This window comes from Paroedura picta, chromosome 12, assembly GCF_049243985.1.
Source record: "Paroedura picta isolate Pp20150507F chromosome 12, Ppicta_v3.0, whole genome shotgun sequence".
Taxonomy (NCBI): Eukaryota; Metazoa; Chordata; class Lepidosauria; order Squamata; family Gekkonidae; genus Paroedura; species Paroedura picta.
This window is the reverse complement of record NC_135380.1, coordinates 2,905,346-2,931,841: the sequence shown is the minus strand read 5'-3', so window position 1 is coordinate 2,931,841 and position 26,496 is coordinate 2,905,346. Positions and strand designations below refer to the sequence as shown.

General features: G+C 50.9%; 3 protein-coding genes across 4 annotated transcripts in view; all 3 read left to right on the top strand.

Annotated features, from left to right (window-relative positions):
• The first annotated feature begins 842 nt into the window (after positions 1 to 842).
• Positions 843 to 9,019, top strand: HSPB2 (heat shock protein family B (small) member 2). Its single transcript, XM_077306365.1, has 2 exons — positions 843 to 1,132; positions 8,163 to 9,019. Exons 1-2 carry the CDS (start codon positions 1,039 to 1,041, stop codon positions 8,603 to 8,605), a joined length of 537 nt encoding a protein of 178 aa, XP_077162480.1. The 5' UTR covers positions 843 to 1,038; the 3' UTR covers positions 8,606 to 9,019.
• Positions 9,020 to 10,806: 1,787 nt separating this feature from the next.
• Positions 10,807 to 23,055, top strand: C12H11orf52 (chromosome 12 C11orf52 homolog). Its single transcript, XM_077305500.1, has 4 exons — positions 10,807 to 10,957; positions 16,814 to 16,854; positions 18,423 to 18,469; positions 19,245 to 23,055. The coding sequence occupies exons 1-4, from the start codon at positions 10,920 to 10,922 to the stop codon at positions 19,494 to 19,496; spliced, it is 378 nt and encodes a 125-aa protein (XP_077161615.1). The 5' UTR covers positions 10,807 to 10,919; the 3' UTR covers positions 19,497 to 23,055.
• Positions 23,056 to 23,725: 670 nt separating this feature from the next.
• Positions 23,726 to 26,496, top strand: part of DIXDC1 (DIX domain containing 1) — a 49,725-nt gene continuing 46,954 nt past the window's right edge. The window contains exons 1-3 of one of the 2 annotated variants that reach the window (XM_077305366.1): positions 23,750 to 23,781; positions 24,003 to 24,055; positions 25,408 to 25,600. In XM_077305366.1, coding sequence (XP_077161481.1) covers positions 25,544 to 25,600 — 57 coding nt within the window. In that variant the 5' untranslated portion in view covers positions 23,750 to 23,781; positions 24,003 to 24,055; positions 25,408 to 25,543. Of the gene's footprint in view, positions 23,782 to 24,002; positions 24,056 to 25,407; positions 25,601 to 26,496 lie in introns of both variants that reach the window. The other variant, XM_077305368.1, reaches the window with a different exon arrangement.

Below are 26,496 nucleotides of genomic sequence, written 5' to 3'. Positions count from 1 at the left end.
AGTTCCGCAGGGCCTGCACAAAGGAGCTCCTCCATCAGGCATTTGGTTGAGGTTGACCCGGACCATCGCTTCCAATTGGCCCTCAGCCCCCCCCCCCCCTATTATAGCCGCCACTAGTCTGCCTGGCGCTCTGGGTCCCGGCGGGAATTGAGCTGAGGCTGCTTTGCAGTTCATGTTATTGCTGTTATCATGTTGAGGTTATCACTGTTGTACTGTTGGTGTTGTCACACGTGTTCCTCATGTTATATGTATCTGTTTCCTGTTCCCTGTAAACCACCCCGAGCCTTCGGGGGAGGGCGGTATATAAATATAAATAAATAAATAAAATAAAATAAATAAGGGGGAAACACCACGATCCCAATACCGCAGGGTCTTCAGTAGAGGATTTTGATTTTCTTTATATTGTATGGCATGTGTGTAATGTAAACACCAAGTGAATCCGTGCAGGCTCAACCAACCGTTTGATAAGAGTGTGCCAATAATTCCCAGCAGGATCACCAACACGCCCTGCGAATTGCCCTTGTGTCGGTATACTTTGTCAGTGTGTCACGTAACAGCCAAGGGACAAAATGAGATCCAGTGGCCAACGCTCTGAATGTGCAGGGGCAAACGTTGATACGACTGGAACGACATGAGCGATGACCACTGCGCGGGGCGTTTGCAATTGTACCTCATTTCGTTTCTTGGTTGTGACATTGCGCACGGACCAATTGTCATGCCGTGCATTGAGGCTCATTGTCCGGCCGTCCTGACCGGCCTTCCCCCGACGCCCCTGACAGCTGCAGCCGCATTGTCACCAGCTGCCTCCTGCTGCCTTCCAGCAGCGAAGAAGACGCCTGGGGTGGAATGCGGCGGGGAGCTCTGGGCCTTCACCGAGGGCTGGCGTTCCAGGGCCTGTCCGTCTATTTCGGTCCCGATTTCATCACCCGCTCCTCCCCGCGGAATTCGGCTCCATGAAAACATTGCAAATCTGGCCGGGGCTTTTGCTCAGAGAGCGTGAAACAGGTACCCCGAAAGGTCCGTTGCCCTGCAGAAAGCATGGCCGAGCGTACCGTGCCTCATGCTCACCCCATGAGTGTGGAGTACGAGTTTGCTAACCCCAGTAAGATCTATGACCAGAACTTTGGAGAAGGTAAGAGGGAGGGGGGGAGGGAGAAGGGAGGGAGGGGGAGGGAAGGGGAACAGCCATTCTGGAGGCCCAGACATCCTTATGGTTGCAAGGCTAGGCCAACGACTCTGCTCTAGTATGTATTTATTTTATTAATTTATACCCTGCCTTGCTTCCCAGTAGGGACCCAAAACACCTTACATTGTTCTCCTCTCTTATCCTCACAACAGTCTTGTGAGGTAGGCCAGGCAGAGGGTATGCGACCGGGTTGAGGTCCCCCAGCTAGCTTCCATGGAGAGGGGAGAGCTGAATACGGTTCCCCCTTGGGATGGGGAAGTAGGGCCGCCAGGTTCAGGTTTGGAAACTCTTGGAGATTTGGGGATGGGGCCTCAGTAGGGATCAAAGCCACGGAGTCCATCCTCCAGAGCAGCCATGTTCTCCAGAGAAGCTGACCCCTGTAGTCTGGAAAAGTGTGTTGATTCCAGGGGATCCCCAGGCCCCACCTGGAGGCCGGCATCTCTAGAGCTGAACCTGAGTTGACCTGGATTCTATCCTGACTCTTTAACCACTGCGCTCCCAAGTCCCAATTTGGCAGAGGCTCATGGCAATTGTAGTCCCTGGACATCTGGAGAGCGACCGTTTGGCCACCCCTGCTCTAGTGTCTTCTCAATTAAACACTGTCCCCCAAATAAGGGAGAATGCCGAAGGGAGGATGAGGCCGCCGATCAACGGGTCTTATTTCCTTTTGGGGCAGGCCAAGCAAAAAGGCTGCTAGTGAGTGAGCCAAAGTACGGCCGGTGGGGGAGGAAGGCCTCCTCTGGTCCCCCAGATAGTTTTAGGAGGTGCTTGGCAGGAATGCTGCCCCATTTAGCAGTGGAGAGGCTTGCACAAGCCCCCGATGCGGCTGGCAATGATTGTTAGCAGCGAAAGAATGCGGAAGGCGTCTGGAAGCCCTTCAGCTCGCTGGGTGAGGGAGAAAAGGGAGAAGCCCTCTCTGCCCAGAAGAAAGGACGGAGGGCGTTCATTCTTCATGCCAGCCTGCTGGCCACGGTGGCACATATTTTGGGGCCTTGCAAAACCGCCAAGGCGGGAGCACCACAGCCGGCGTAAGGGAACACAGGAGTGGCAGAAGGAGCCATGGGGGGTGCGGGAGACAGAGTGGAAAGCCCTGAGTGAGGGGCAGAGCCCTCCCTGCCCTCATCTTGGGGTGGTCCGGTGAGTGCCTTATTCATACAGGCAAGAGAATGAGGCCATGACCAAGCAGTGGAATGGACTGTGCCAATTCAGACCACGAATGGGGGGCGTGGGGGGGGGTGTCCCACACTGGATATTCCTTGGCGCAGAAAGCTTCCTACTCCCACCCCCAACACACACACTAGACAAGGAGCACATTGGGGGTGGGGGAAGACTCTCCCCCCTCTCATTGCTTGCTGGGCAGCTCTTCTATGTGTGGGACGGTTTTAAGCAGGGCAGCGTTTCCTTAAGGTCAGACAGCAGTCCAGCACATGCATTAAAAGCCAGCATGGCGCAGGGGTCAGAGCGGCTGTCCTCAACCTGGCTTTGGCCACGGCCCTTTTAGGGGTTCTCTTCCGGTCCCAGGGCCCCCCGCGGCCTGCTGGCTGCTCACGCTGCTGTTTCTTGCCTTCGTGAACCAGGACTTAATCTGGAATGGGTCCGCCTGCCTGGGTGTGTCAGCCGTTTCTAGACACCCTCAAACAACTAGAGACTGAGAATGTCTCTTCAGTGGTAGTTCCCTCGTTTTTTCCTGGTCAAACTGGTTTTGTGGGGTGGTTTTACTGCCCAAAAGATCCCTAAGAGGCCTGTTAGTCAGATCGTAGGACACTCATAGAAGCGTCCCATATGATGTGGAATGAACACTTACTGCACACATTTGAGGTTTTCATGTACTTCATTATTGCCTAAGACTACAGGTCTTGCAAAAAAAGGCAGGAAGACGTTGATCAGAGTGCCCTGCTGAACAAATGCCCCTCCCTCCCTTCCAAAAACAAACAAACTGGGGAGAAATGCCCTCCCCCCTAGGATTCTCCCCAGCAGTTCAGCCATGGGGACTGTTGTTGTTGTTGTTATGTGCGAAGTCGTGTCCGACCCATCGCGACCCCATGGACAATGATCCTCCAGGCCTTCCTGTCCTCTACCATTCCCCGGAGTCCATTTAAGTTTGCACCTACTGCTTCAGTGACTCCATCCATCCACCTCATTCTCTGTCGTCCCCTTCTTCTTTTGCCCTCGATCTCTCCCAGCATTAGGCTCTTCTCCAGGGAGTCCTTCCTTCTCATGAGGTGGCCAAAATATTTGAGTTTCATCTTCAGGATCTGGCCTTCTAAAGAGCAGCCAGGGCTGATCTCCTCTAGGACTGACTGGTTTGTTCGCCTTGCAGTCCAAGGGACTCGCAAGAGTCTTCTCCAGCACCAGAGTTCAAAAGCCTCAATTCTTTGACGCTCGGCCTTCCTTATGGTCCAACTTTCGCAGCCATACATTGCAACTGGGAAGACCATAGCCTTGACTAAACGCACTTTTGTTGGCAGGGTGATGTCTCTGCTTTTTAGGATGCTGTCTAGATTTGCCATAGCTTTCCTCCCCAGGAGCAAGCGTCTTTTAATTTCTTTGCTGCAGTCCCCATCTGCAGTGATCTTGGAGCCCAGGAAAATAAAATCTGTCACTATCTCCATTTCTTCCCCTTCTATTTGCCAGGACTTGAGAGGGCCGGATGCCATGATCTTTGTTTTCTTGATGTTGAGTTTCAAGCCAACTTTGGCACTCTCCTCCTTCACCCGCATCAACAGGCTCTTTAGTTCCTCTTCACTTTCTGCCATTAGAGTGGTATCATCTGCATATCTGAGGTTGTTGATATTTCTCCCTGCAATCTTGATCCCAATTTGTGACTCCTCTAATCCCGCATTTCTCATGATGTGCTCTGCATACAAGTTAAATAGGCAAGGCGACAGTATACAGCCTTGCCGAACTCCTTTCTCAATTTTGAACCAGTCAGTGATTCCATGTTCAGTTCTCACTGTTGCTTCTTGACCTGCATATAAATTTCTCAAGAGACAAATAAGATGCTCTGGTATTCCCATCTCTTTAAGAACTTGCCACAATTTGTTGTGCTCCACACAATCAAAGGCTTTAGCATAGTCAATGAAGCAGAAGTAGACGTTCTTCTGGTACTCCCTAGCTTTCTCCATGATCCAGCGTATGTTGGCAATTTGATCTCTAGTTCCTCTGCCTCTTCGAAATCCTGCCTGTACTTCTGGAAGTTCTCGGTCCACATATTGCTGGAGCCTAGCTTGTAGGATTTTGAGCATAACTTTGCTAGCATGAGAAATTAGTGCGATGGTGCGGTAGTTTGAACATTCTTTGGCATTGCCCTTCTTTGGAATTGGAATGTAAACTGACCTTTTCCAATCCTGTGGCCATTGTTGAGTTTTCCAAATTTGCTGGCATATTGAGTGTAGCACTTTTACTGCATCGTCCTTTAAGATTTTGAATAGTTCAACTGGAATGCTGTCACTACCACTAGCTTTATTGTTGCTCAGACTTCCTAAGGCCCATTTGACTTCACATTCCAGGATGTCTGGCTCCAGGTCAGTAACTACCCCATTGTGGTCATCAGGGATGTTAAGCTCGCTCTTGTATAGTTCTTCTGTATAATTTTGCCACCTTTGTTTGATCTCTTCTGCTTCTGTGAGGTCCCTACCATTTTGGTCCCTTATCATACCCATCTTTGCATGAAACGTTCTCTTCATATCTCCAATTTTCTTGAAAAGATCTCTGGTCCTCCCCATTCTATTGTTTTCTTCTATTTGTTTGCACTGTTCATTTAAGAAGGCATTCTTATCTCTTCTAGCTTTTCTCTGGAATTCTGCATTCAATTGGGTGTATCTTTCTCTTTCTCCCTTGCCTTTCACTTCCCTTCTCTCCTTAGCTATTTGTAAAGCTTCCTCAGACAGCCATTTTGATTTCTTGCATTTCTTTTTCTTTGGGATGGTTTTAGTTGCTACCTCTTGTACAATGTTGCGAACCTCCGTCCATAGTTCTTCAGGCACTCTGTCTATCAGATCTAATTCCTTAAATCTATTTGTCACCTCCACTGTGTATTCGTCAGGGATATGATTTAGTTCATACCTGAGTGGCCTAGTGCTTTTCCCTACTTTCTTCAATTTAAGCCTAAATTTTGCAACAAGAAGCTCATGATCTGAACCACAATCAGCTCCTGGTCTTGTTTTTATTGACTGGATAGAACTTTTCCATCTTTGGCTGCAGAGCACATAGTCAATCTGATTTCTGTGTTGACCGTCTGGTGATGTCCATGTGTAGAGTCGTCTCTTGGGTTGCTGGAAAAGAGTGTTTGCTATGACCATTGTATTCTCTTGACAAAATTCTACCAGCCTGTGCCCTGCTTCATTTTGTACTCCAAGGCCAAACTTGCCTGTTATCCCGGTTATCTTTTGGCTTCCTACTTTAGCATTCCAATCCCCCATGATGATAAGCACATCATTTTTGGGCGTTGCTTCTAGAAGGTGTTGTAGGGCTTCATAGAACTGATCAACTTCATCCTCTTCAGCAGCAGTGGTTGGGGCGTAGACCTGGATCACTGTGATGTTGAATGGTTTGCCTTGGATTCGAACTGAGATCATTCTGTCATTTTGGGGATTGTATCCCAAGACTGCTTTTCCTACTCTCTTATTGATTATGAATGCTACTCCATTTCTTCTGCGAGATTCTTGTCCACAGTAGTATACCTGATGGTCATCTGAATTAAATTCACCCATTCCTGTCCATTTTAGTTCACTGATTCCTAAAATGTCGATGTTCAGTCTTCTCATTTCTTGTTTAACCACGTCCAGCTTGCCTTGATTCATGGATCTGACGTTTCAGGTTCCTATGGAATAAAAATCTTTACAGCATCGGACTGTCTTTTCGCCACCAGTTACTTCCACAACTGAGCGTCCTTTCGGCTTTGGCCCAGCCGCTTCATTCATTCTGGCACTACTCGTACTAGCCGTCTGCTCATCCCCAGTAGCATATTGGACACCTTCCGACCTGAGGGGCTCATCTTCCAGCGTCATATCGTTATGCCTATTGGAACTGTCCATAGAGTTTTCATGGCAAAGATACTGGAGTGGTTTGCCATTGCCTTCTCCAGTGGATCACCTTTTGTTAGAGCTCTCAGCTATGACCTGTCCGTCTTGGGTGGCCCTGCACGGCATAGCTCATAGCTTCACTGAACTACGCAAGCCCCCTTGCCACAACAAGGCAGCGATCCTTGAAGGGGGATGGGGACTGTACCCTGTTGCAAACTGGAAGCTACGTAAAGGAGGGAGTTGAAGGAAGCAGCCCGCAGACTCCCGGCACAGAGTTCACTAATGCTTAGAGATGCAAAACAAACTAGCTGGAGTAGCACATTGGTCTTCCATCTCACACTTTGCTAGAATGTCAGATCTAATGGGACAGAGAAGAAAACAGCCAAATTGCTAAGTTTTATTCTCTTCCTCTGTAGCAGGAAGATCTGAATGACTACAGGGAGGGGGGGGGGCAGATTCTCCCAAGGGAACATTATATATATTTTTGGATGCAGAGGAGATCTCTTCCATGGCTTCTGATTAGGGATCCACATGCCATGCAGTCCTAAATTTTTCCCTATTCCTTGTGGCAAAAAACCATGGGAGAAGTCCCAATCAGGAGAACAAAGATACACAAACCCAAGAATCTGCCCTTTATTGGATCAGACTGCTCTGAAGAGTGATGTAGGTCTGGAATGCTAGATGTACAACTCAGTTTAGTGAGAGATTCTTTAAGTGTCTTTGGTAGCAGCTGTTGTAATCCTGGTTATCGTTAGTACCCTCCAGGAGCAAAGGAAAGAGATGGCCACAAGGTTTATTTAATTGATGGATTGATAGATTGATTAAGATTTCTACCCCACCACTCCCTAGAGGTCTGCTTACAACAGAGTTTAAGTACTCAGCAGTTAAATATAACATTTGATTTGAAATCTAAGATTCAGCTTTCAAATCCAACCCATTTCTTCTTGCATAGACCATCTCCCACCCTCCTGGGGACCAAATCAAAGGGTGGGGGAGGGGGATGGAGGAGAGAAGTGTCTGGGGTCCATTCATGAACAAAAGTAGGAAGGTGGGGAGAAGGCCACCTTGATGGCAGCAAGGTCGTTCGGTTCAGAACTCCGAAGGCAACCTCAAATAAATGATGTTTAGAGCAAAATACCATACTTTATTGTGCACAATTCCATCTTTGTTTTCTGGCCTGAGGATGCTTATGGTGCAATGAAAAACTAAATCTGATAACACATTTTCTCAAAGTCAGTTCTAAGGAGAACAAGTCAAAGACTTAACTTTGATTGGAGAAACTGATGCAACTTTTACCCCGGACTAACAAAATCAGAGTCCAAGAGCACCTTGAAGACCAACAAAGATTGATTCACACTTTGAATAAATCTTTGTTGGTCTTAAAGGTGCTTTGTTGTGCTCCTTCAGACCAACACGGCCATCCACTTGAATTTACCATTGATGAGGCTCACTCAAAATTATAATCCTACAATTGCTTTTCCAATCTTGCAAAGGGGTATCCTATGCTTGACTTTTCTGCTCAGAATCCTACAGACACACACACGCACACCCAGCTCTGTTCACAGAGGGGAAGATGTGGGTGCCCACCAGGGATGGAACAGCAGCAATTTTAATACAGTAGAATGGCTAGAATTTCCTGCAGCTTAAAAAAAATAAAAAACAAGAGATGCAGAGAGAGACAGAGAGAGATGATGAACCTTTCTTTTTCTGCTTGTCTGTCATATCACATCTATCATATCACATTTGCTTATCCCCTAACCTTTAACTCACCCGAAGTGGCTAAAGTCTGGCTGAAATTGGCTAGTCCCATTTCAGCTTCTGCGTGAGACCCAGCTCAGTCAGACCCAGCTCCACCAAAAAGATGCATCGCTTTGATACTGACCCTCAGGGGGCCCTTGAGATCCTTGCCTGGAGATAAGGCATAACCACACCTCTCCCCCTCTCTGTTTTAGGCATTTCCCCTGGAGACATCCTCGCTCCCACTTTGTACCACGGCTATTACATCCGGCCTCGGATTAACAAGCAGCTAGACCGAGGGGCCTCCGAGGTCACCCTCAATGACCACAAATTCCAGGTGTTCCTCGACGTCTGCCATTTCACCCCGGACGAGATCACCATCCGCACAGTGGACAACCTCCTGGAGGTGACGGCTCAACACCCGCAGAAAGCTGACCGGCACGGCTTCGTCTCCCGGGAGTTCACCAGGACCTACATCCTCCCATTGGATGCTGACCCTTTGTTGGTCAAAGCCACGGTGACCCACGATGGCATCCTGAGCATAGAGGCTCCGCGGACAGGGAAAGAAAGGAGGGCCAAGGTCATGGATGTGAAGATCACGTGCCAAGAAGAGCCAGCGGGGCAAGGGGGAAGCCCCGGGGGGGAATCTCAGTCCTAAAGAATGTGTCAGCAATGCCTGAACTGGGGTCAGGACAGGGTGGGACAGTGACGTCTCTGTAGGACTGCCAAGAGGACACCCATTTGTTCTGCTTAATAGGCCCAGAATCTGCAACAAATATATTTGGGAAATCATTTTCATGGCTCCCCTTGAAAAATTCAGGGATCTGTAGTTTGTTGATGTTGGCGGAGTAATTCACAGAGCAACGGTGCACAACCTGATTAAAGAGTAGGTAAAGGTTTATTTAGGAACTAGCATACTGGATCGGGAAAAGGAGGGACAGAGATAGGTTCCTAACCTTAAACTAGCCCCCCCCCCAATGACAGTGTTTAAACCTGAAGCCTGTACCTGCAACAAAATCAATATTTTCCCTCCAGAATTGGTTGTCACTAAAATGTTTTGGTATTAGCAGAATTTGCTCTTCCAAGCTTCTTCCAACTTCTTTTTCCCATTCTGTGTGGCTCTGAGGGGCTTTAGTCTGAACCAGTTGGCAGCTGTAGGTGGCCAAGCTCCCCTGGGGATGGGGGGGCGGGGGGTAGGGTTGCCAGATCCAGGTTGGAAAACTCCTGGAGATTAGGGTCTGGACCCTGGGGAGGGCAGGCACCTCAGTGGGGTGCAGCCCCAGAAAGTCCCCTCTCCAAAGCATCCGTTTTCCTCTTAGGGAACTGATCTTTGTAGTCTGGAGATGAGCTGTAATTCTGGGGGGTGCTGAGATCCCACCAGGAGGATGACCAACTTCTGAGACGGGTCCCCCCCCCCCGGAGGCCAACAACTCTATGGCTGCCGGCAACCTCCTGCAGCCCCACAGCAGCCCCCTCCTCATTGCAGAGACCGACTCTCTCTGCTTTTGCGGGGCCCTGGCCTCCTCGGAGACTTGTCCTCCCCCCCCCCTGAGAGGGCCCCGCTTCCGGCCCCAGGCCCCGCTGCCAGCCGTGGCTCTCCAGATTTTTGCCTGCTAAGCACCAAGCTCACGATTTCTGCATTGTGAGGCCCAGGGGCAGGCACCCAGACTCCCTTTTGTGCCCACAGACACGTTATGAAAAGGGAATGCGGACTGGCAGCCAAGAGCAACTTGGCACCGGCCGTGTTTTCAGCGCCTTTCTCTTTCCCCAGCGGAGATGAAAACAAGCAGGCCCGGCGCATGTTCAGAGATGGGCTGGGAGAAGCAGCCGTCCTGCCGCCCCGGAGCTTGTTTTCTTTTGGGGCACGGGGCAAAGAAAACTCAGAAAACCCTCGGGAATAAAAACACGATTCCAGCTCTCTTCACATTCGCAAAGGCATCTTGCCTCACGCGAGGTCACGCAAAGGCGGGGGTCCCCAACTTTTTTTGAGCATGTTGGCATCTTTGGTAGGGTTGCCAGATGCCCGATCCAAGTTGCAAAACTCCTGGAGGTTTAGGGGTTGGAGCCTATGTGGGGTCCAAGGCCATAGAGCCCCCCCCCAAAAAAAGCACCCATTTTCTCCAGGGGATCTGATCTCTGTAAGTCTGGAGAAGAACTGGAATTCTGGGGGATCCCCAGGTCCCGCCTGGAGGATGGCAGACTTCTGACACAGCATTTGGGAGGGACGGGGGCAGAACCACAACATGGCTGCTGCAGAAGGTGGAGACCACACAAAATGGCTGCCACCACTTACTTTTAGCCACACAGTGACGATTCTTCTGCTGTGGTGGCAGCTGATGCCAAAGTAACTTTGTTAAAGTTCTACCAAGTCAATCAAATCCCCAAGGGCCAACCAGAAGCCTTGCTGGACAAAAGCCCCAACTGGCCCCTCCCGCCTTCTAAAAAAGGTGTCCACAGTGCCTTGGCTTTCGTGCGCACCACACTGGGGGCTCCTGTGCTTGGGCCCTAGGGTTACTCAGGAGCAACCAAGAAGTTCTAATAGGTGGGGGGGAAACATTGCTTGGACCCAGGCCTGTGGCTCAGGAGCAGAGCCTCTGTTTTCCATGCAGGCATTCCGATTAAACGAACAGGACGTGGCATGAAGGAGCTCAGAGGTGCCTGAGCATGAACGTCGAACGCTCTCCCCCATCCTCAGGCGCTGGAGGGGATGGCGGCGGGCTCTTTGGGGGCCGCGCCGGCCGACTGTCCAGCAGATGGCACCCGGCGCCTTGCCTTGCCTTGCCTTGCCTTGCCTGCCTCGCCTGCCTCGCCTGGGCTGGAGGGAGGGAGGGAGGGAGGGAGGGAAACCCGACACTTGCAGGCGCTCCCTTGGATCGGGGCTGGGCAGGGAAGCAGGAAATGCAGGCGGCCGCCTGAGCGCCACTCGAGCGCCCGTCCCAGCCCGCGGAGCTCGCCGCTCGGAGGGACGCGCCATGGGCAACCGCTGCTGCCGCTGCTGCCCGGGAGGCTGGTGAGTGCCCGGCAGGGGCCCGGGGGGCTGGCTGCTGCGGAGGGGGAGCCGAACGGAGCCCCGCGGCTGGAGGACCTCCCTGGACCGGCGCTGGCGGGAGGCTGGCTCGGCGCTACGCCCCCCACGCCCCCCGGTCCGCTCCCTGGCCCCAGCGCGGCAGGACCGTGCTCCGGGGAGGGCGCCCAGGGCGAGGGTGTCCGCCGCCCCCCCGCCCCAGGATGCCAAGGCAGCAGCCAGAGCAGGCAAACGCCCGAGACCAGCCCGGGGGTTGCCAACCTCCCGGTGGGGTCTGGAGACTGGGAATGACGACTCCTCTCCAGATTACAGAGGTCGGTTTCCCGGGAGAAAAGGGCCGTTCTGGAGGGTGGAGACTTCGGTGTTGGAGCCAGCGGAGGGCTCTCCCCGCCCCCAAACCCTGCCCTGCCGAGGCTCCGCCCCCAAATCCCCCACCTGGAGTTGGCAACCCTAAGCAGCACTGGCTTCTGAGACTCAGCGAAAGTCTTAACTCGGTGCCGCGTCCTGCCCGGCTCAGCGTGGGCTAGCAGACCCGAAAGCCTTTCAGATACAAAAACGCTTTTCCAATGCAAAGGATGGCTCATGGTCCAGGAATCCAGAATGCAAGAGACCTCGGCAGGCTCCCACCCAAGGACTCGCTTGGTTTCCGAGATCCGATCCGGCAAAATTGGCCTAGCCTGGGCCGCCCAGGTCGGGGAATCTTTCACTCTGGTCTCCCCTCCGAAGAACAGCAGGTGCTTCCCCCTTTCTGCGCGTCAGGCTCCTCCGAAAAAGGTTTTTTCTCTTCACCAGTTAGGTCTGAAGCCACCCAGTTTGAACTCTGGCTTTGAACTCTTTGGCGGACGTCTGGTCAAAAAAAACGAGAGAAAGGCCGTAAATGCCCGTTTATGACTCCCGTCCTGCAGACTAGCCGCTGGCCTAAGGCCACAGAGCGATCTGGTCACATGCATTTCATGGGGGCACCAGCAGGGCTCCTGCGTGGGGATCTGGACCATCGTCTCTGTTTCTGAGATGCTAGGAAATCTAAATCCGCCGCTAAAGCCCTTGGGCCTGTGTCCGTCCTCCCTGTTGCTGCGTAGAGCTTCTCCTCCTCTGGAGAAGAGCTTCAAACTGCGGCCCTCCAGATGTCCATGGACTACAATTCCCATGGGCTCATGGGAATTGTAGTCCGTGGACATCTGGAGGGCCGCAGTTTGACTCCCCCTGCCTAGAGCTTCTCCTTACTGGGGAGGGAGTGGGAGTGTTCACTGTTGGGGAATCAGGGGCCAGCTTGGTCCACTTCCTTTTTAACAGGGGGAAAACCCAGACTTGAATTTCTGCTGGGCAAAACTAATCCCTTTTGGCTGGCCGAGGCTAGCGTGCCGTGTCCAGGGGCAGAGGGAAGGATTCTCTGCGTTGGGGCTGCAGTGCAAGGAGGCTGGATGTCTCTCCGGAGAGAAATGGCATCATCTAGTGGAGACCGAGAGACTGCTTTGGTTTTGCTGGCTTAAGGTTTGGTGGTGGAAACTCCGGTCAAGTTGCCACTGGCTTAAGACGACCCAGTGGGGTTTTCGGGGGAAGAGAGGAACAGACATGCCTTTTAATCCTCACAACAACCCTGTGAGGTAGCTTAGGCCAGGGGTAACAGGCCTAGCATCACACAATGACCTCCACTTTTCAACCATGCGGATGAGCCAAAGCCAAGGCCCTGCACTCCTTGTAGTGCAGGCCCCGACATAATTCCCATTCTCTCTCGCTTGCTCTGTATGCTGCCCTTCTCCAGGGGACTTTTCCAGGATCTGCCTGGAGGGGGGAGGGGAGTTGTTGAAAGAATTGATGCAATCATGCATGAGAAAGTGAAATTCTGGTGAAATTCTGGTGGCACCTGGCTTATCTATTCATAAGTCCTCTTCTCCCGGACCTGGATTCAATACCTGGCTTCATTGTTTGTCCCTGCTAATCCTCTTACCACTTGAAACCCCCAGCATGAAATTCACACCTGCCTCTCTGTCCCAGTCCAAGACTTATCCCCTCCCCTTGCAGTCTTCCTTCAGGGCAGGGGTGTGTGTGTGTGTGTGTGTGTGTGTGTGTGTGTGTGTGTGTGTGTGTGTGTTGCGGTCTGAAGCAGCAGAACAGGGGGACCTTCAAGACCAACAAAACTTAATTCTGGGTAGAAGCTTTTCTTTGTGTGTGTGGATTTCTTCAGCTACCTTTCACGTCATTTCAGTCGGTAGCTGCATCGGTCTGCAGTAGTGGAGCTAGATTTGAGTCCAGAGACATTTTGTAGACCAACGAGATGTTGGGGAGGTATGAACTTTCATGAACTTTGTCAGATGCCTTTCAAATGCTACTCCCTGTTTGAGTCCCTCCACGGACGTGGAGAAGTGAGCTGGGACTCACCAAAGCTCATCAGGAAGGAAACCTTAGAAGGGAGTTTGGGTCCAGAGGCACCTGACCACCAGCCAGTTTGATTCTGGGGAGAAGCTTCTCCTCCAGCTCTGCTTCAGTCCAACACGGCTCCCCACTTAAGCGAAAGGTGGTCAGTCTTTGCAAACTGCTTGCAAAACTCCTTGAAGGCTTTCGAGCTCTGTATCAAGGGATCCGGATGACTAGCAGTGCACACAGGAAGCGCAAGGACGCCCTCCTCAATCTGAATGCCTGTTTGGGTCAGCGACTTTAATTCCTCCTAGAGAAGATTAATTCCGCCTAGAGAGGAACAAAGAAATTTAAATGCTGATACCTCACAATGCCTTGAGCTTTCCCTTCTCCTTGGGGCAGGCCTTCCTCTTGGTTAGCAGTTCAGAAATTGAGCACAAAGAGGTTTTGATCAGAGCCAACCTCTTCTTCTTTGTTGCAATTTGGTAAATTGTTGGGCACATTCCACAGGTGGGAATGATTGTCCCCCTTGCATCTTGGGCTAGCAGAATCAAAAGATACATTCTCTGGGATTTGTGTTTGATTTCTTTCCTGAGTGGCTGCTCGCAGCTGCCCTCTGCACTCTCCCCGGTGCAATGCAGCTTGGGAGCGAGAGCTGGCCTTGTTTGCTGAGTAGGATGACTATGAACATCCTGCATTTCAGACCATCGTCTCTCAAAGTGGTTCACATCGATCAAGAGAGACTGGCTTACAAACCAAAGGCTGGAAAAGAAAGGCACCATTTGTACCAAGTGAGAAAAGAGAATATTTGGTCCCCCATTGCTTGGATGAAGGTCGTGCACCTGGTTGCCAGCTTCAGGCTGGGAAATTCCTGGAGCTTTCCGAGAGAAGCCTGGAGGGGTCCTGAGGGGGAATCATGCCGTAGCATCCAAGCCCCAAACAGCCATTTTCTCCAAGGGAATGATAGAGTTGGAAGGGACCTCCATTGGCCATCTAGTCCAACCCCTTGCAGAATGCAGGAAACGCACAACTACCTGCCCACCCACATGACTTAATTCCACGCCCAGATGATGCCTTCCCCCCACAAAAAAAACAAACCCTGAATCCCTGGTCAGTCTGGCCTGGAGGAAATACGCCCCCTGACCTCTCTGGAGGTCTCTTCCTACTCTGTGTCTGAGAAGAGCAACAAGCAAGATCCAAAGAGGGTAGGAACAAATGCCAGGTGTACCCCTGGGAGAGAATTCTGTTCCCCCTTTCCCTCCCAGGTCCTCCTGCATGCAGAGTTACGGTATCCACCAGGATCAGCTTCCTGTGCATAGAAGGAACACAGCATCCTCCTGGCTAGGGTGAACTCTTGTCCCCAGTTTCCCAACAGCTTCCATGAAGCTCTCTGGGAGAGCAGTTGAGTCAGTCACACACTCTCAGACAAACCTACCTTGCAAGGTGGTTGAGAGAATAAAATGAAGAGGAGAGCATCATGTATGCCACTCTGAGCTCCTCCTGGCTGGGTAGGTGTTTTTCATGGGGAATACAATAGTTGAGCCCGCAGATCCCCACCTACGCTGGGAACAGCCCAGGGGTCACTCCTGTTGCTTCCTGCCAGGGCCTAGTGATGACTCAGGAGATCTCTCGCTTCTGCCGTGAGAGTTTCCTGTCTGCAATGTGGAGGTGAGAAGATGCCCTTCCAGATACGGGGACCACAAAGTGCAGCCTGTGAGGCCACGGGGGGTTCTGTGCCCTTGCTAAGCGTTCTAATGGACTCTGTTCATGATTGTATATAAATTGTTTTTCCCCTGGGGTTTCTCAGTTCAGTTCTGCCTCTTGTCCCACCATGCCAATCTCGCTCTTTTCCTCTGCTCCAGACAGACAAACACGCTTATCTCGATCTACCCCACAAGACTGTTGTGTGGCGCCTGCAGAAGGAGCTGCAACAGTGGCAGGGCCCCCCACGCCGACCAAGCTGACCGCCCTGCCGTGACCCCTCTGAAAGGGTCGTTCGACCCCCCAAAGGGGTCCCGACCTCCAGGTTGAGAAGCCCTCATTTTGGCCTTTGAAAGTAAGAGGGAAACCTGGTAGCCCAGGCTAGCTTGATCTTGCCGGATCTCGGAAGCTAAGCAGGGTCAGCCCAGGTTAGTGCTTGGAGGGGAGACCACTGGGGAAGACCAGGGTTGCTCTGCAGAGGCAGGTCAGGGCAAACCACCTCTTTGTCTCTTGCCTTGGAAGCCCTTCAGGGTTACCTCAAGCCAGCTGCAGCTTGGCAGCGTTTTACCCGCCCGTGTTCTGGGGCTCTTCTGGCTACAAGAGGCAGAGTGTGGTGGGGGAAGAGGCGGGGAGCCACCCACACCAAACAGAGGATGCTCCTTTCATCTCACGCTCCCATCCAGCTGGAGTGCGCCTGTAGCACAGCGTTCTGGGCCAGGCTGCCAGCCCTGGGCTTCCGGGGGCACCATGAGGAAAGACGGGCGTTTGTTTCTGCAGAAGGTCACGGAGCCACTCGCTGTGGGCTCTCTGCCCAGGAGGTCTTGGCGCTTCCAGCTCATTCCATGGAAAAACGAGTTTTTAGAGGGGTCGCTTAGCAACTGCCTCCCCGCCCGTTCTGCATGGCTCTCCCCGCCTCCTCGCTGGTTTTTTTTTCCATTTGCAGCTCCAAAGAGCATTGGTGCAGTGGGCTTCAATGTGCAGCTAGCCCCGGAGCACCTTAGAGCTTCAGGGTCCAGAAACGGAGAAGCGTTTGTTGCAATGCCAACGGATGGAGCAGCGCAGACACAAGAGGAGGCTGGGGGAAGGATCCAACCTGGGGTTGGAAATTCAGAGCAGGCAGAGCCCGGGAAGAGCAGTATTTGGGGTGGGGGAGAGCTCAGTGGGGTGTAATTCCATAGAGGCCATCCTCCTAAGCAGGATCCTGCCCCTTTAAACCCGGGGTAGTCAAACTGCGGCCCCTCCAGATGTCCATGGACTACAATTCCCATGAGTTCCTGCCAGCGAACGCTCATGGGAATTGTAGTCCATGGACAACTGGAGGGCCGCAGTTTGACTATCCTTGCACTAATAGCATGGCCTGGCAGAAAGATACGTTGTTTAGCTGTGTTTTTTCTGCGGGGTTCTTTGGTTCAATTTTGGGTACCTCTCAGTTCTTCTTGGACCATGCTGGGGTCCTTATAAAGAGTTCAATTCACTGCTGGGGCCCATGTCCACCTCTGAGCCCGTAGATTTAACCCCACCCGTCCTGAAAGCTGGCTCGGGGTGGTGAGCAATGTAAGATAAATTACATCGAGTTAAAACTATAAAACAGTGAATACAGTTCGTTAACAATAAAACCGGATAAGCATTCTTATTTCGGGGGGGGGTGTTGTCTCAGGAGGGGGCCAATGTACTGCAGCTCGGGGCAGACACCCTTGCTGTAGGTGGTGAATGAACGCCAGAAATGGCTCCTTGAAAGCCGCTGGAGATTCAGATTCACTCCCCCCTCTGCCTCTTTCGTTTCAGGACCTGGTCCTCGCCATTTAAGAGGAAAAACATAAAGACAGGTAAAAAATAAAGTGGTGCTAAATGTTTGGAGCGTGTTGCTGGCATGAGGCTTGATGTTGTCCCTGGGAAGCACCTCAAAATATGGTTTCTTTCTCAGATGTCCCGAAACATCTGGCTCTGGAGAGCCAGCGTGGGGCAGTGGTTAAAGAGTGGCAGAGTCTAATCCGGAGGCCCGGAGGTGATTCCCTGCTCCTCCTCCACGTGCAGCCAGCTGGGTGACCTTGGGCTAGTCCCAGTTCCCTCAGAGCTCTCTCACCCCATCTACCTCACGGGGTGTCTTTTGGGGGGAGAGGAAGGGAAAGGCAATTGTGAGCTGCTTACAAACACCTTTCCCTTCCTCTCCCCGCAACGTGCACTCTGCAAGGTTGGTGGGACTGAGAAAGCTCTAACAGAACAGCTCTAAGAGAACTGTGACTTGTGCAAGGTCACCCTTCTGGCTGCATGTAGAGGAGGAGGGAGAAATGCAGATTAGAGGCCAGACTGACGGCACAATAAGGGTGCTCTTTTATCATGTTTTGGATCACCGAGGGAAGGGGTGGGGTCAAAGGGTTCCTACTGCCTGACCCAGATCTCTTTGCCATGGTTAGAGACGTGGGTCATGATCGGCCTGATCTCCCCGTGCAGGTGGAGGAAGGTTTGAACTCAGATTATCTCCAGAAAGCTGAAAACATTCCTCTTCCAGCCACGCTGGGAGGGGCCAAGGGAATCAAGCCGACTGGCTACCTGGCTGCCCCACTTTGCGAAACACATTCCTTGATCAACAGCAGAGGGAAAGTTTGTACAGAAGTAAACAGAATGTTCCCGAGTTTCTTGGAGTGCTTGAAAAGAAAGCTCTGTCGGGATTCTTCTGCTCCGATGTTGCCATGGCCACTGGGCCAAGGCCGGTCAATGCCACACGGAAAAGCCGCCCTGCCAAAGGAGCACACATGGGCTTTCCTAAGGGAATGAGGGGTGTGGGGCCAGCGTGGCTTCCCGGGGGTTAAAAATCTGCAGAGGTTGTCATGAGAGAGAAGAACCACGGCAGGGCACCAGTGTGGGTAACCGCCCGCCCGAAGGCCTACATTTACATTAAAAAAGGGTGAAGAACAAAGTCCACATTCTGTGCTGAGCAATTAATTATGCAAAAATGTCCGCCTGAGGGTTCTTCCTATCAGCTTGTTTTGGGGGCACAACTTCAGGGTGACGTTGGACTTTTTTGTTTTGTTTTTTAGGTGGCCTTTGAAATGTTTGAAATGTTTCTTCCCTGTTTTCCTCCCCTGTCCTGGCAACAAAGAACAAAGAATCAGGATTTCATGAAATGTTAGGATTCAATTGGTATGCCAAAGGACAAGTGTCTTCTTGGGCCCTCTGGTGGAAGCCCATTCGTTAAATGAAGGCTCCTCCAGCTAAGCATATGGGAAGCTGCCCCCCCCCCCCATACAGTTTCAGGGGTATCCTGGAAATCATCTTGATTCAAAATGAAATGGGCATTCTCAGGATTCTGCAGGGGCTGGGGCATCCCAGTTTAGGATTGCTGGTATTAGTTTGCTGCATCCAACCCTAATGGTACTGATTTTTTATTTTACAGGTACAAGAATCAGCAAGCCAAATCCACAGAACACGGAGAGCAAGCAGGTGCATGACCTCCGCCAAAGCATTGCTTTCAGCTTCCAAAAGGGACTGGGGGTGGGGGTGGGGGAGGAACATGACAATACGTCTAAAGGCTACCTAGCTAAGTACACCTGAGCACATGTGAGGCTGTTTTATACTGAACTGGGACATTGGTCTTAAAGTCTGTATCAAACCAACAGCATCTTTCCAGGGCCTCAGGTAGAGCTCTTTCTCATCACCTCCTGTGGACAATGCTCTGTTTTTTGTACAAAACCTCTATGGTAGAATTCACTTCTTACCATAAAGTTTTGCCCCAAAACCAGAGTGTCACCCTTTGACACCACCAATGTCCCTATGTCCCTTTTAAGTGATACAGGGAAGGCGCATTTACTTCCTGGTTGTTTCTTCCCCACACCTGGTAAGTCCCCCAGGTTTCTTAGAGCCTTAAAACAGAGGGGGAGGCTTCAGACGAGGGATGCCCTGGCCCCTGCTGGGGACCAACAACCTTACCTGCGCTAATTGGATCCAGAAACTAAGCAGGTTTGGTTCTGGTTATTACTTGGAGGGGAAGTCCAGGGTCACTCCTCAGAGGCAGGCAATGGCAAGTCTCCTGCCTTGGAAATCCTGTGGGGTCACCATAGGTCAGCTGTGCCCTGAAAGCGCTCCCTGCCACCGCTTAAGATACAGTCATTCACGGAGAATTTCTCTGAATTGTGGCACGTGTGTGTTAATTAACGGGAGGAGCTGCAATCTGGCTGACAGTGACCCCCCCCTATAATATTTCTTTTCCTATGCGAAGGGATTTGACGCTGCTCCAGTTTACGACGACGTGTCCGAATTCCCCGTTTACGCCACCGTGAGCAAGCCCAAGTCCGCAAAGCGTGATGACAGCAACGTGCACTACGCAGACATCCAGGTCTTCAGCAAAGTCCGGGAGCGCTCGGCGGAAGAGGTGAAGAGCCTGCAGTCCCAGAATGCCACGGAGTACGCCACCCTCAACTTCCCCCAGGCCACGCCGAAATACGACAGCAAGAACGGGACGCTGGTGTAAGAGCAGGAGGCCCGCTTGGCGGTCTTCGGCGACAAAAGTATTGCCCTGATGGAGGGGCCACGGAGTCCACACCCGAGACGCAGCCCACGAACACTCAGAGGGCTTCCCCCTTTGGGCTGCTTGTGGTTTGGGGACGTTGCTGCAGTGGGAGCAGAGCCCTTCTCCTGGGTGCACCAAGACAATTCCCTTTGGGGACAAGATGACCGGGGGAGGCTCCTCCCGGATGCCCTTATGAGATGGACACCCCCACGCTGGGTGGTAGATGGGAGCCCCTGGAAACGTTGTAAGATGGGAGCCCCTGGAAACGTCGGTTGAATGCAGATGTTTCTGAGCCTTTGGTGCTTCTGGGTCACTGTGTGCTGGGTTTCACTTCCAGAGCGACAATGGTCACTGCAGCGCTGAAGTCAGCCACTGTGCGGACAAGGGAGCGCAATGAAGTGTGACAATAAACTTTTACTTTTTGAAGTGCAGTAAGTGGGAGCTGGTATCGTCTCTGACAAGAGTCGGAAGCAGGGGCAATAAAGAAATCCCAGAGTCATCTGTTACTGTAAGTTATGGTGAAACAGGGTTCCCCAGACTCAGTCGTCCAATCCCATTTGGGTTAAGAGAGAGCATCAGAGAAAGGAAATTTTTATCCCGAGAGAAAGGACTGGCAGTCTTTCTCTTGTGCAGGACACGGTGCAGGGCCCCTGGGTGGAACATGGCAGCAAAAACACAGTTCCAGGTAAGAGGTAGGAGTTCCCCACACTGTGCCAGCCCACTAACGCCAAGTGTTTTTTAGAAAGGGAGTGGGTTTGTTGGGCTTTTTTTAGCAATGCTACTTGAAATCTGATTCCCTGTGCAGATTAAAAAAAAAAACAGCACAAAGATCTTCACTGTGTGATTGAAAGCATCCGTTTTGTGGCTGGCTCCGCCTCCTGAGGCAGCCATTTTATGATTGGTTCTGCCTCTGGTGGCAGCCATTTTCCAGCTGTACCCGGCACCCTGTGTCAGAATTCCAACACTTTGGGGACCTGTGAGGTGGAGAACTGGGCTGGCAGCGTTGACTGCTTAAGGCAGGATGTTGACAGGTTCCCCCTGATATAAGAATCACAAGTGAGGGATGTAGAGATTACCAGACCACCCCATTTGTACACAGGGAAGGTATCCTGTGAGAGGGACAGGAGGACATCCAGAAACAATTCTAGCATAGGGTTGAGCAGCCAGCGTTCCTGGCTGTTGGCTGTTCTGCACAGTTTTGTTACAGGAGGCAAGAATCTCAGGGAAAGGAGCCACAGGCTAAGCAGATTTGACCTTGGCTAGCCTTAGAGTGATTTGCCAGTGAGTATCTTTCATGATCTGCAGTTTAAACATTTGACCATTACAGGAGGTGTGGACCTCTCTTTACTATAATTCCTGCAGGGTATTCCTGATAGTGTGCTACAGCAAAAATAAACAGGACTTTTATCACACCGTGGCACATTAAAGACTATGCATAATTTATTCCTGAATAATTTTTTCGTGGACTAGGAACCCAGGTCTTCAGATGCAATAAGTGAGGCTGAGTCCATTAAAAAACTTTGAGATAGAGTCTGCTTGTGCTGGCAGAGTTATAGGAAGTTCTCCAGACAGCTAAATCCATCTCACTCCTACAATGGCCAATGTTGCATTATGGATAAAGTGGGGGGAAATGCTTTGGGATTTAGGCTGGTAGCAAGCAACACAGAGGAATGGTATCAAAACATTCATTTGTATTGCCCTTGTAAAATTCTCTTTAGTTTGTTGCCAATAAATTGTTTTTGTTCTTCTCTTTTTAACAGCTGGCGAAACTAGAAGGGATCTTAATCAAATTTATTTCCCATTTGATGATTAGAAAACACTCAGATTAAACAGGGCCTTTGGATCTTTCATGTTCTTCTAAAATAATAGTGGTAGGGATTGTTCTCAAATGTGCTGCTGGAATCGGAAGCTTCCATTTTATCTCCAGTTGCCCCTGAGGAATTCTTAAATTGCAGCGGGCTGCAGTATGACATGCTTGATTTTAGAGGTACAGCATATTTAACAGATGAGTGATTTGCAGAGAAATAATACAGCAATTTTGCCTGTTAAACAGGTGCGACCCAGGTAGAGACATTGTGAACATTTAATGTTTTGAAATTATATATACCTGAAAAATGTTTTTTTGTGGGGGAGGAGGAATTTGCACTTTGTTTTATAGATCATGCACACAGAACACCTTCTTGGTGCCCTTTACGTATTTGTGACTGGAAAGAGAACAGACTAGAGATGTCATGGTGTATCGTTGGTTCTCAAGGTGTTTTTCCCCTGACTGGTGGACCAGACTGTCAACCGTCACAAATGCCACTCATGAAGAAATACCCTTCTAGTCTTCATGGTAACACTGGAAACAAACTCGGAAACAAAGCCAACACATTCTGCAATCTTGTTCTTTCTAAAATGATTCCCCAGTTACTGATTTAGTAACTTGATAGTTGGATTGCAGCTGGCAAGTTAAACGCCACGGAAGGACAGGAGATGGAGATGCTAGAAGGGAACATCTCCAACTTGGCATAAACGATGCCACACAAGGAGATGTTTAGGGCCTTTTAGTAGTGGCATCTCTTTCTTCGAGGGATGAATCACGTAAACAACTGGAGTCAACTGACTGGTACTGTCATTAAAGATTAAAAAGAATACCTGTTTCTGGAATCCTTGGACAAATTATTATGTTACATGCGGTGCCACCTGCATTTAAATGAATCTTCTTCCTGACAAAGAAGCATCATTTTAGATCGCAATCTTTGATCCTCTTCAAAATAATCTAGTTCTTGCTCCACCCGGGAAATTGCCCGCCTCGCAGGAGGGACGGCGTGTTCTTCAGCGTCCCACTTGCAAGGGATGTTAACGTGCGCATGCAGATTAGCTGTGGCTCCTAACTCAGGAAAGGTGACTTTGGCACCATGTTCGTCGTGCCTCCCTGGGCTAAACAAATCATAAATCCCTTCAACTGGTTAATTTTAGCTTTCGCAAATAAAACTGCTGGAGGGACACACTGCTGAAATGACTCATCTGCCTGTTGACAAAAGTGGATTTCACGGTTTGCTGGCCCCGTTCAGAGATGACGGCGTGTTGGTGAAATGTTTTTCTGGAACGCCAAAATATCTTTTGGGTACCTCCCTGCTCCTGCGTGTGGATTGAATAACGGACAGAAGTTTAGCTTTGGGGCCATAAACTGGACTGGCTTATACTGGGAAAATGGAGGCGTGGTTACTCTGGCAAATATGATATGAAGGAAAGCTGCTCTTGTTTATTTTCAGCGGTTGCCAAGCTGAGAAGCAGAGAAACAAGTCTGTATCTTGAATCGTTCTAATTACGAGCTGTATAGTGAATAGAATGATAAAGTTTAAAGGATTTTACTGAATGCAAAATAACTCCATGGAAAATGTTTCTGGAAAGGATTTTCCCACCTTTGGCGTTTGATCAGTTGCTTCTTGTTGTGTCTGAAAACAGTTAATTGGAGGGCTCCTGGGTTTTGGGAGCTGCTCATTTTATTACTAAAAATAAATATTTTTATAGTTAACCTTGAACGTCTGCTGGTTTTTCATTAACCTTTAAAGGGGGGGGGGAGGAGAATGGGATCACATTAATGATTGACAGGTGCAGGCATAAAGCCACTGCCTTCCTCTGGGGGTTTGGTTTCAGGCAGCGATTGGCAGCGTCCAGGTGGCGCCTTGAAATATCCCAGAATTGCAAGGGGTCTCCAGACTACCAATCTCAGTCCCCCTGGAGGAAGCAGAAGCTTCAGAAGGCAAACTGTAGGGTCTACCAGGGATTCTTGGAGAAATCCTTTCCCGATTCCCCTCCCCCCTCCACAGGCATCACCCTAAAATCTTCAGGGATCCTAGAACTGTTTGCAAGAGCTAAGCTGTGAAATAGCCAAAGAGACAACAATGTCTGAGTCCAGTCCCGTGGTGCCTTTAAGACCCAAAAAGGATGCTGGACTGGAGGGACCCTCCCTGGCCTGACCCAGCGGGGCTCTTCTGCTGTCCCTATCCGGGAAAGGCCTCGGCCTCCCTGCCCTGTGCTTGGTCCTCGGGAGGGACTGGATGGCCACTGAGTGGGGCTGAGGCTGGACTAGATGACCTCGGGGTGAACCCCGCCTGATGGCCGGCGCCGTCCCGCCAGAGGCCGCCGGGGGCGCTGCGGAGTCCCAGGCCCGTCTCCGGGGCAACGAGAACGCGCCGGCGCCGCTCCGGTTTGGCGCGGGAGTGGCGCCGGCGCGTCCGCGGAGGGCTCCCTGGAGGAGGTGAGCGGGGGAGCGGGGCGGCCTCCTCGGGAACCAACTTCCCGCTGGAGGCGGGAGGCCGGGGCGGGCGGGGAGGGGAGCGTGCAAACAAGCCCCCGAGGGGGCAACAAGCCTCTGCGAAGCCCGCCTGCAGGCGCAGGGGGAGAAAAGGGGCGCAGGGGGGCTTCTGCGACGGGGGGCGTCGGCTTGGCTTCGTTTGCACCCCTCTCCTCTCTCCCCAGCAGGTTGCATCGTCCGGGTTGCCTCCATTTTATCCTCACGACAGCCCTGCGAGGTAGGCTAGGCTACAAGAGAGGGACTGGCCCGAAGTCGCCCGGAGAGTTTCCAAGGCAGAACCCGGGTCTCTCCGATCTCTGCTTGACACTTTGGCCAACTTCTGTACAAACTGGCCTCTATGCGTCTGTCTGTCTCTTTTCAAGCATTAAACTTTTCAGAAAATCAAAAGGGAGGGAGGGGTTCAGAAAGTTGCCTTGACTTGGGTGCGGATTTTCCGGAGAGAAGATGCATCTCAACAGGGGAACGTTTAGAAGAAAGAAGAGTTGGGTTTTGTACCCTGCTTTTCTCTGCCTTAAGGAGTCCCAACGCGGCTTCCAATTGCCTTCCTCTCCTCTCCCCACAGCAGACACTCTGGGAGGGAGGTGGGGCTGAGAGGGCTCTGACAGAACTGCTCTGTAGAACAGCTCTAACAGGACTGTGAGTAGCCCAAGGTGAACCAGCCGGCTGCATGTGAAGGAGCAGGGAACCAGATTCAGCTTCCAGCTGTTGTGAACCCCGACACCAAGCTGTCTCCTGGAGATTTTTTGCTGGCCCTTAACCTGCCACCAGCCCTTCCCAGTGGAGAAGCCACATGTTGTGTCTGTAGACTTTCCAGGGACCAAGTTTGAGGTTTGGGGCAGGATCCTGGTTTGCCGTGAAATTGACGGATGCCCAGCTCAGCCCATCTGGGGGATGCAGTCGGTTTAAACTGAAACTGACCAATAGGGTGCCCTGGCAGGAAGATCCATCCTTTGCTTATGCACAGAGGTTTAAGGGTTTTCGGGGGTGGGGGGGTCCTTACGCAAGGGGAGTGCTCATTCTCGTGTCTTTGGTTTCTTGTTTAACAGAACAACCATGAATGCACTGCAGACCTTGGCTGTGTTACATTTCTATGGCATCTTCTGCTGAGGAGCTCAGGAGATGGTCTACATTGTTCTCCTTACCGTTTTATCTCAGACCAATCCTGTGAGAGAGGTTAGATTGAGAGGAAAAGAGAATCCAGTTTAGCTTCATCACCGAAAGAGGACTTGGATCAAAGGCAGTAATGAATACAGGAATCCTCCATGTCCAGGAGCAGTTAACCTCTGAATACCAGTAGTTGGAGGAGGCAACATCAGGGGAAGGTCTTGGTTTCTGTGCCCTGTTTGTAGGCCACAACAACTGGTTGTCCACAGGACGTTGAACTTGATGGGCCTCTGGTGTGATCCAGCTTGGCTCACCTGACGTTCTTCTGTATTGTTCTTCTCATATATTTTTGTTCAAGTGGATGCCTGTTTTAAATTAAAAAAGACTGTGACCCCCCCCCCCCCGGCTTCTGAGAGCAATGTCACTTAATTTATGGTCCTCTTCTTTCTCTGTTGTTCCCTGCAGGTGACTGAAGAAGACCTCTTGGTCACAGAACTAAAATGGACTGTAGTTTGTTGCTGGGGCATTGTCACATCTTTCCAGCTGTAGTGTTCAGGTGAAGAGCTTTCTGCCTTTGGGACCTTGCTTACTAAGGGCTGGCATGGGGACCCCCGTGGAAGTCGGGCCTTGTAATCCATTACAGCCAGCTGAAAATTCGGTGAGTCTTCTAAACTTTCTTCAAGGCTAATTATTAGAAAATAAAACAGGAAGTGTCTGCAGGATCTGAATGACTCTTGCCTCCGTGGTCTCTCTCCTTTTGGCTTCTCTTTGGGGAAACCGTACAGCGGACAGAAGCGGAAAATGGCCTTATCTGGGAATTGATTCCCACAGAATGGTTCTACTTGCGGGTCCCTTGGGACAGTCCGCTCTGTAGCACATCTAAAATGTGTGATAATGGGAGCGTGGCAAGGACAGCTGGGCCATGGAGTATTTTTTTCATAAAATGGTTGTAATATTTTTTCTGCTGTATGTTTACCGCTGTTCATAAGACTTTTACATAATTTTTTTTAAAGCAAAGCATTTTAAAATTCCCAATCCGAAATGGGCTTGATAAATCTAATTTTACTACTATTTCTCAGAATAAATGCTGTTTTAGCTGTCTTTACTATCTGGTGATAGTAATGGATTTTGAAAACTGGATTGGACCTTAATGTGGCTTGATTGTACAAGATACTTCTTTAAAAGATTTTCACGGCGTCTTTTCACCTAATCTGGTCTGATGTATTGAGCCCCTTTGCGACGTTTTTGCTGCGACTGGCCGCCAGAGGTCGCCCTCCTCAACCAGTTGGACATTTGTTGAAGGTCACAGGTGGCCAAAACAACTCCCCTAAAAGCTTCATTTGTATTCCCTTGTGGAAGCTTTAAGCTGTTGTTGCAAGAGTCGAATCAGTTAAATATTTAGAAGCTGTCCTCATGGTGAGTGGAGCAGGGAGCGCTGCTGCTAGTTTGTGCTGCACAAGGGTGGTCTTTATCGTGAATTATTAAAAGCTACAGCTAAACTCTGCAATAAAATCAGGCGGGCAGCCATGTTGGTCTGGAGCAGCCAAACAAACC

Excerpts from the sequence above, each read along its gene's own strand:
- HSPB2 (XM_077306365.1), top strand. The coding sequence starts at position 1,039 with ATGGCCGAGCGTACCGTGCCTCATGCTCACCCCATGAGTGTGGAGTAC. Across the intron at positions 1,133-8,162 it reads TGACCAGAACTTTGGAGAAG|GCATTTCCCCTGGAGACATC; the intron begins GTAAGAGGGAGG and ends TCTCTGTTTTAG.
- C12H11orf52 (XM_077305500.1), top strand. The coding sequence starts at position 10,920 with ATGGGCAACCGCTGCTGCCGCTGCTGCCCGGGAGGCTG. Across the intron at positions 16,855-18,422 it reads GAGGAAAAACATAAAGACAG|GTACAAGAATCAGCAAGCCA; the intron begins GTAAAAAATAAA and ends TTTATTTTACAG. Across the intron at positions 18,470-19,244 it reads AGAACACGGAGAGCAAGCAG|GGATTTGACGCTGCTCCAGT; the intron begins GTGCATGACCTC and ends TCCTATGCGAAG.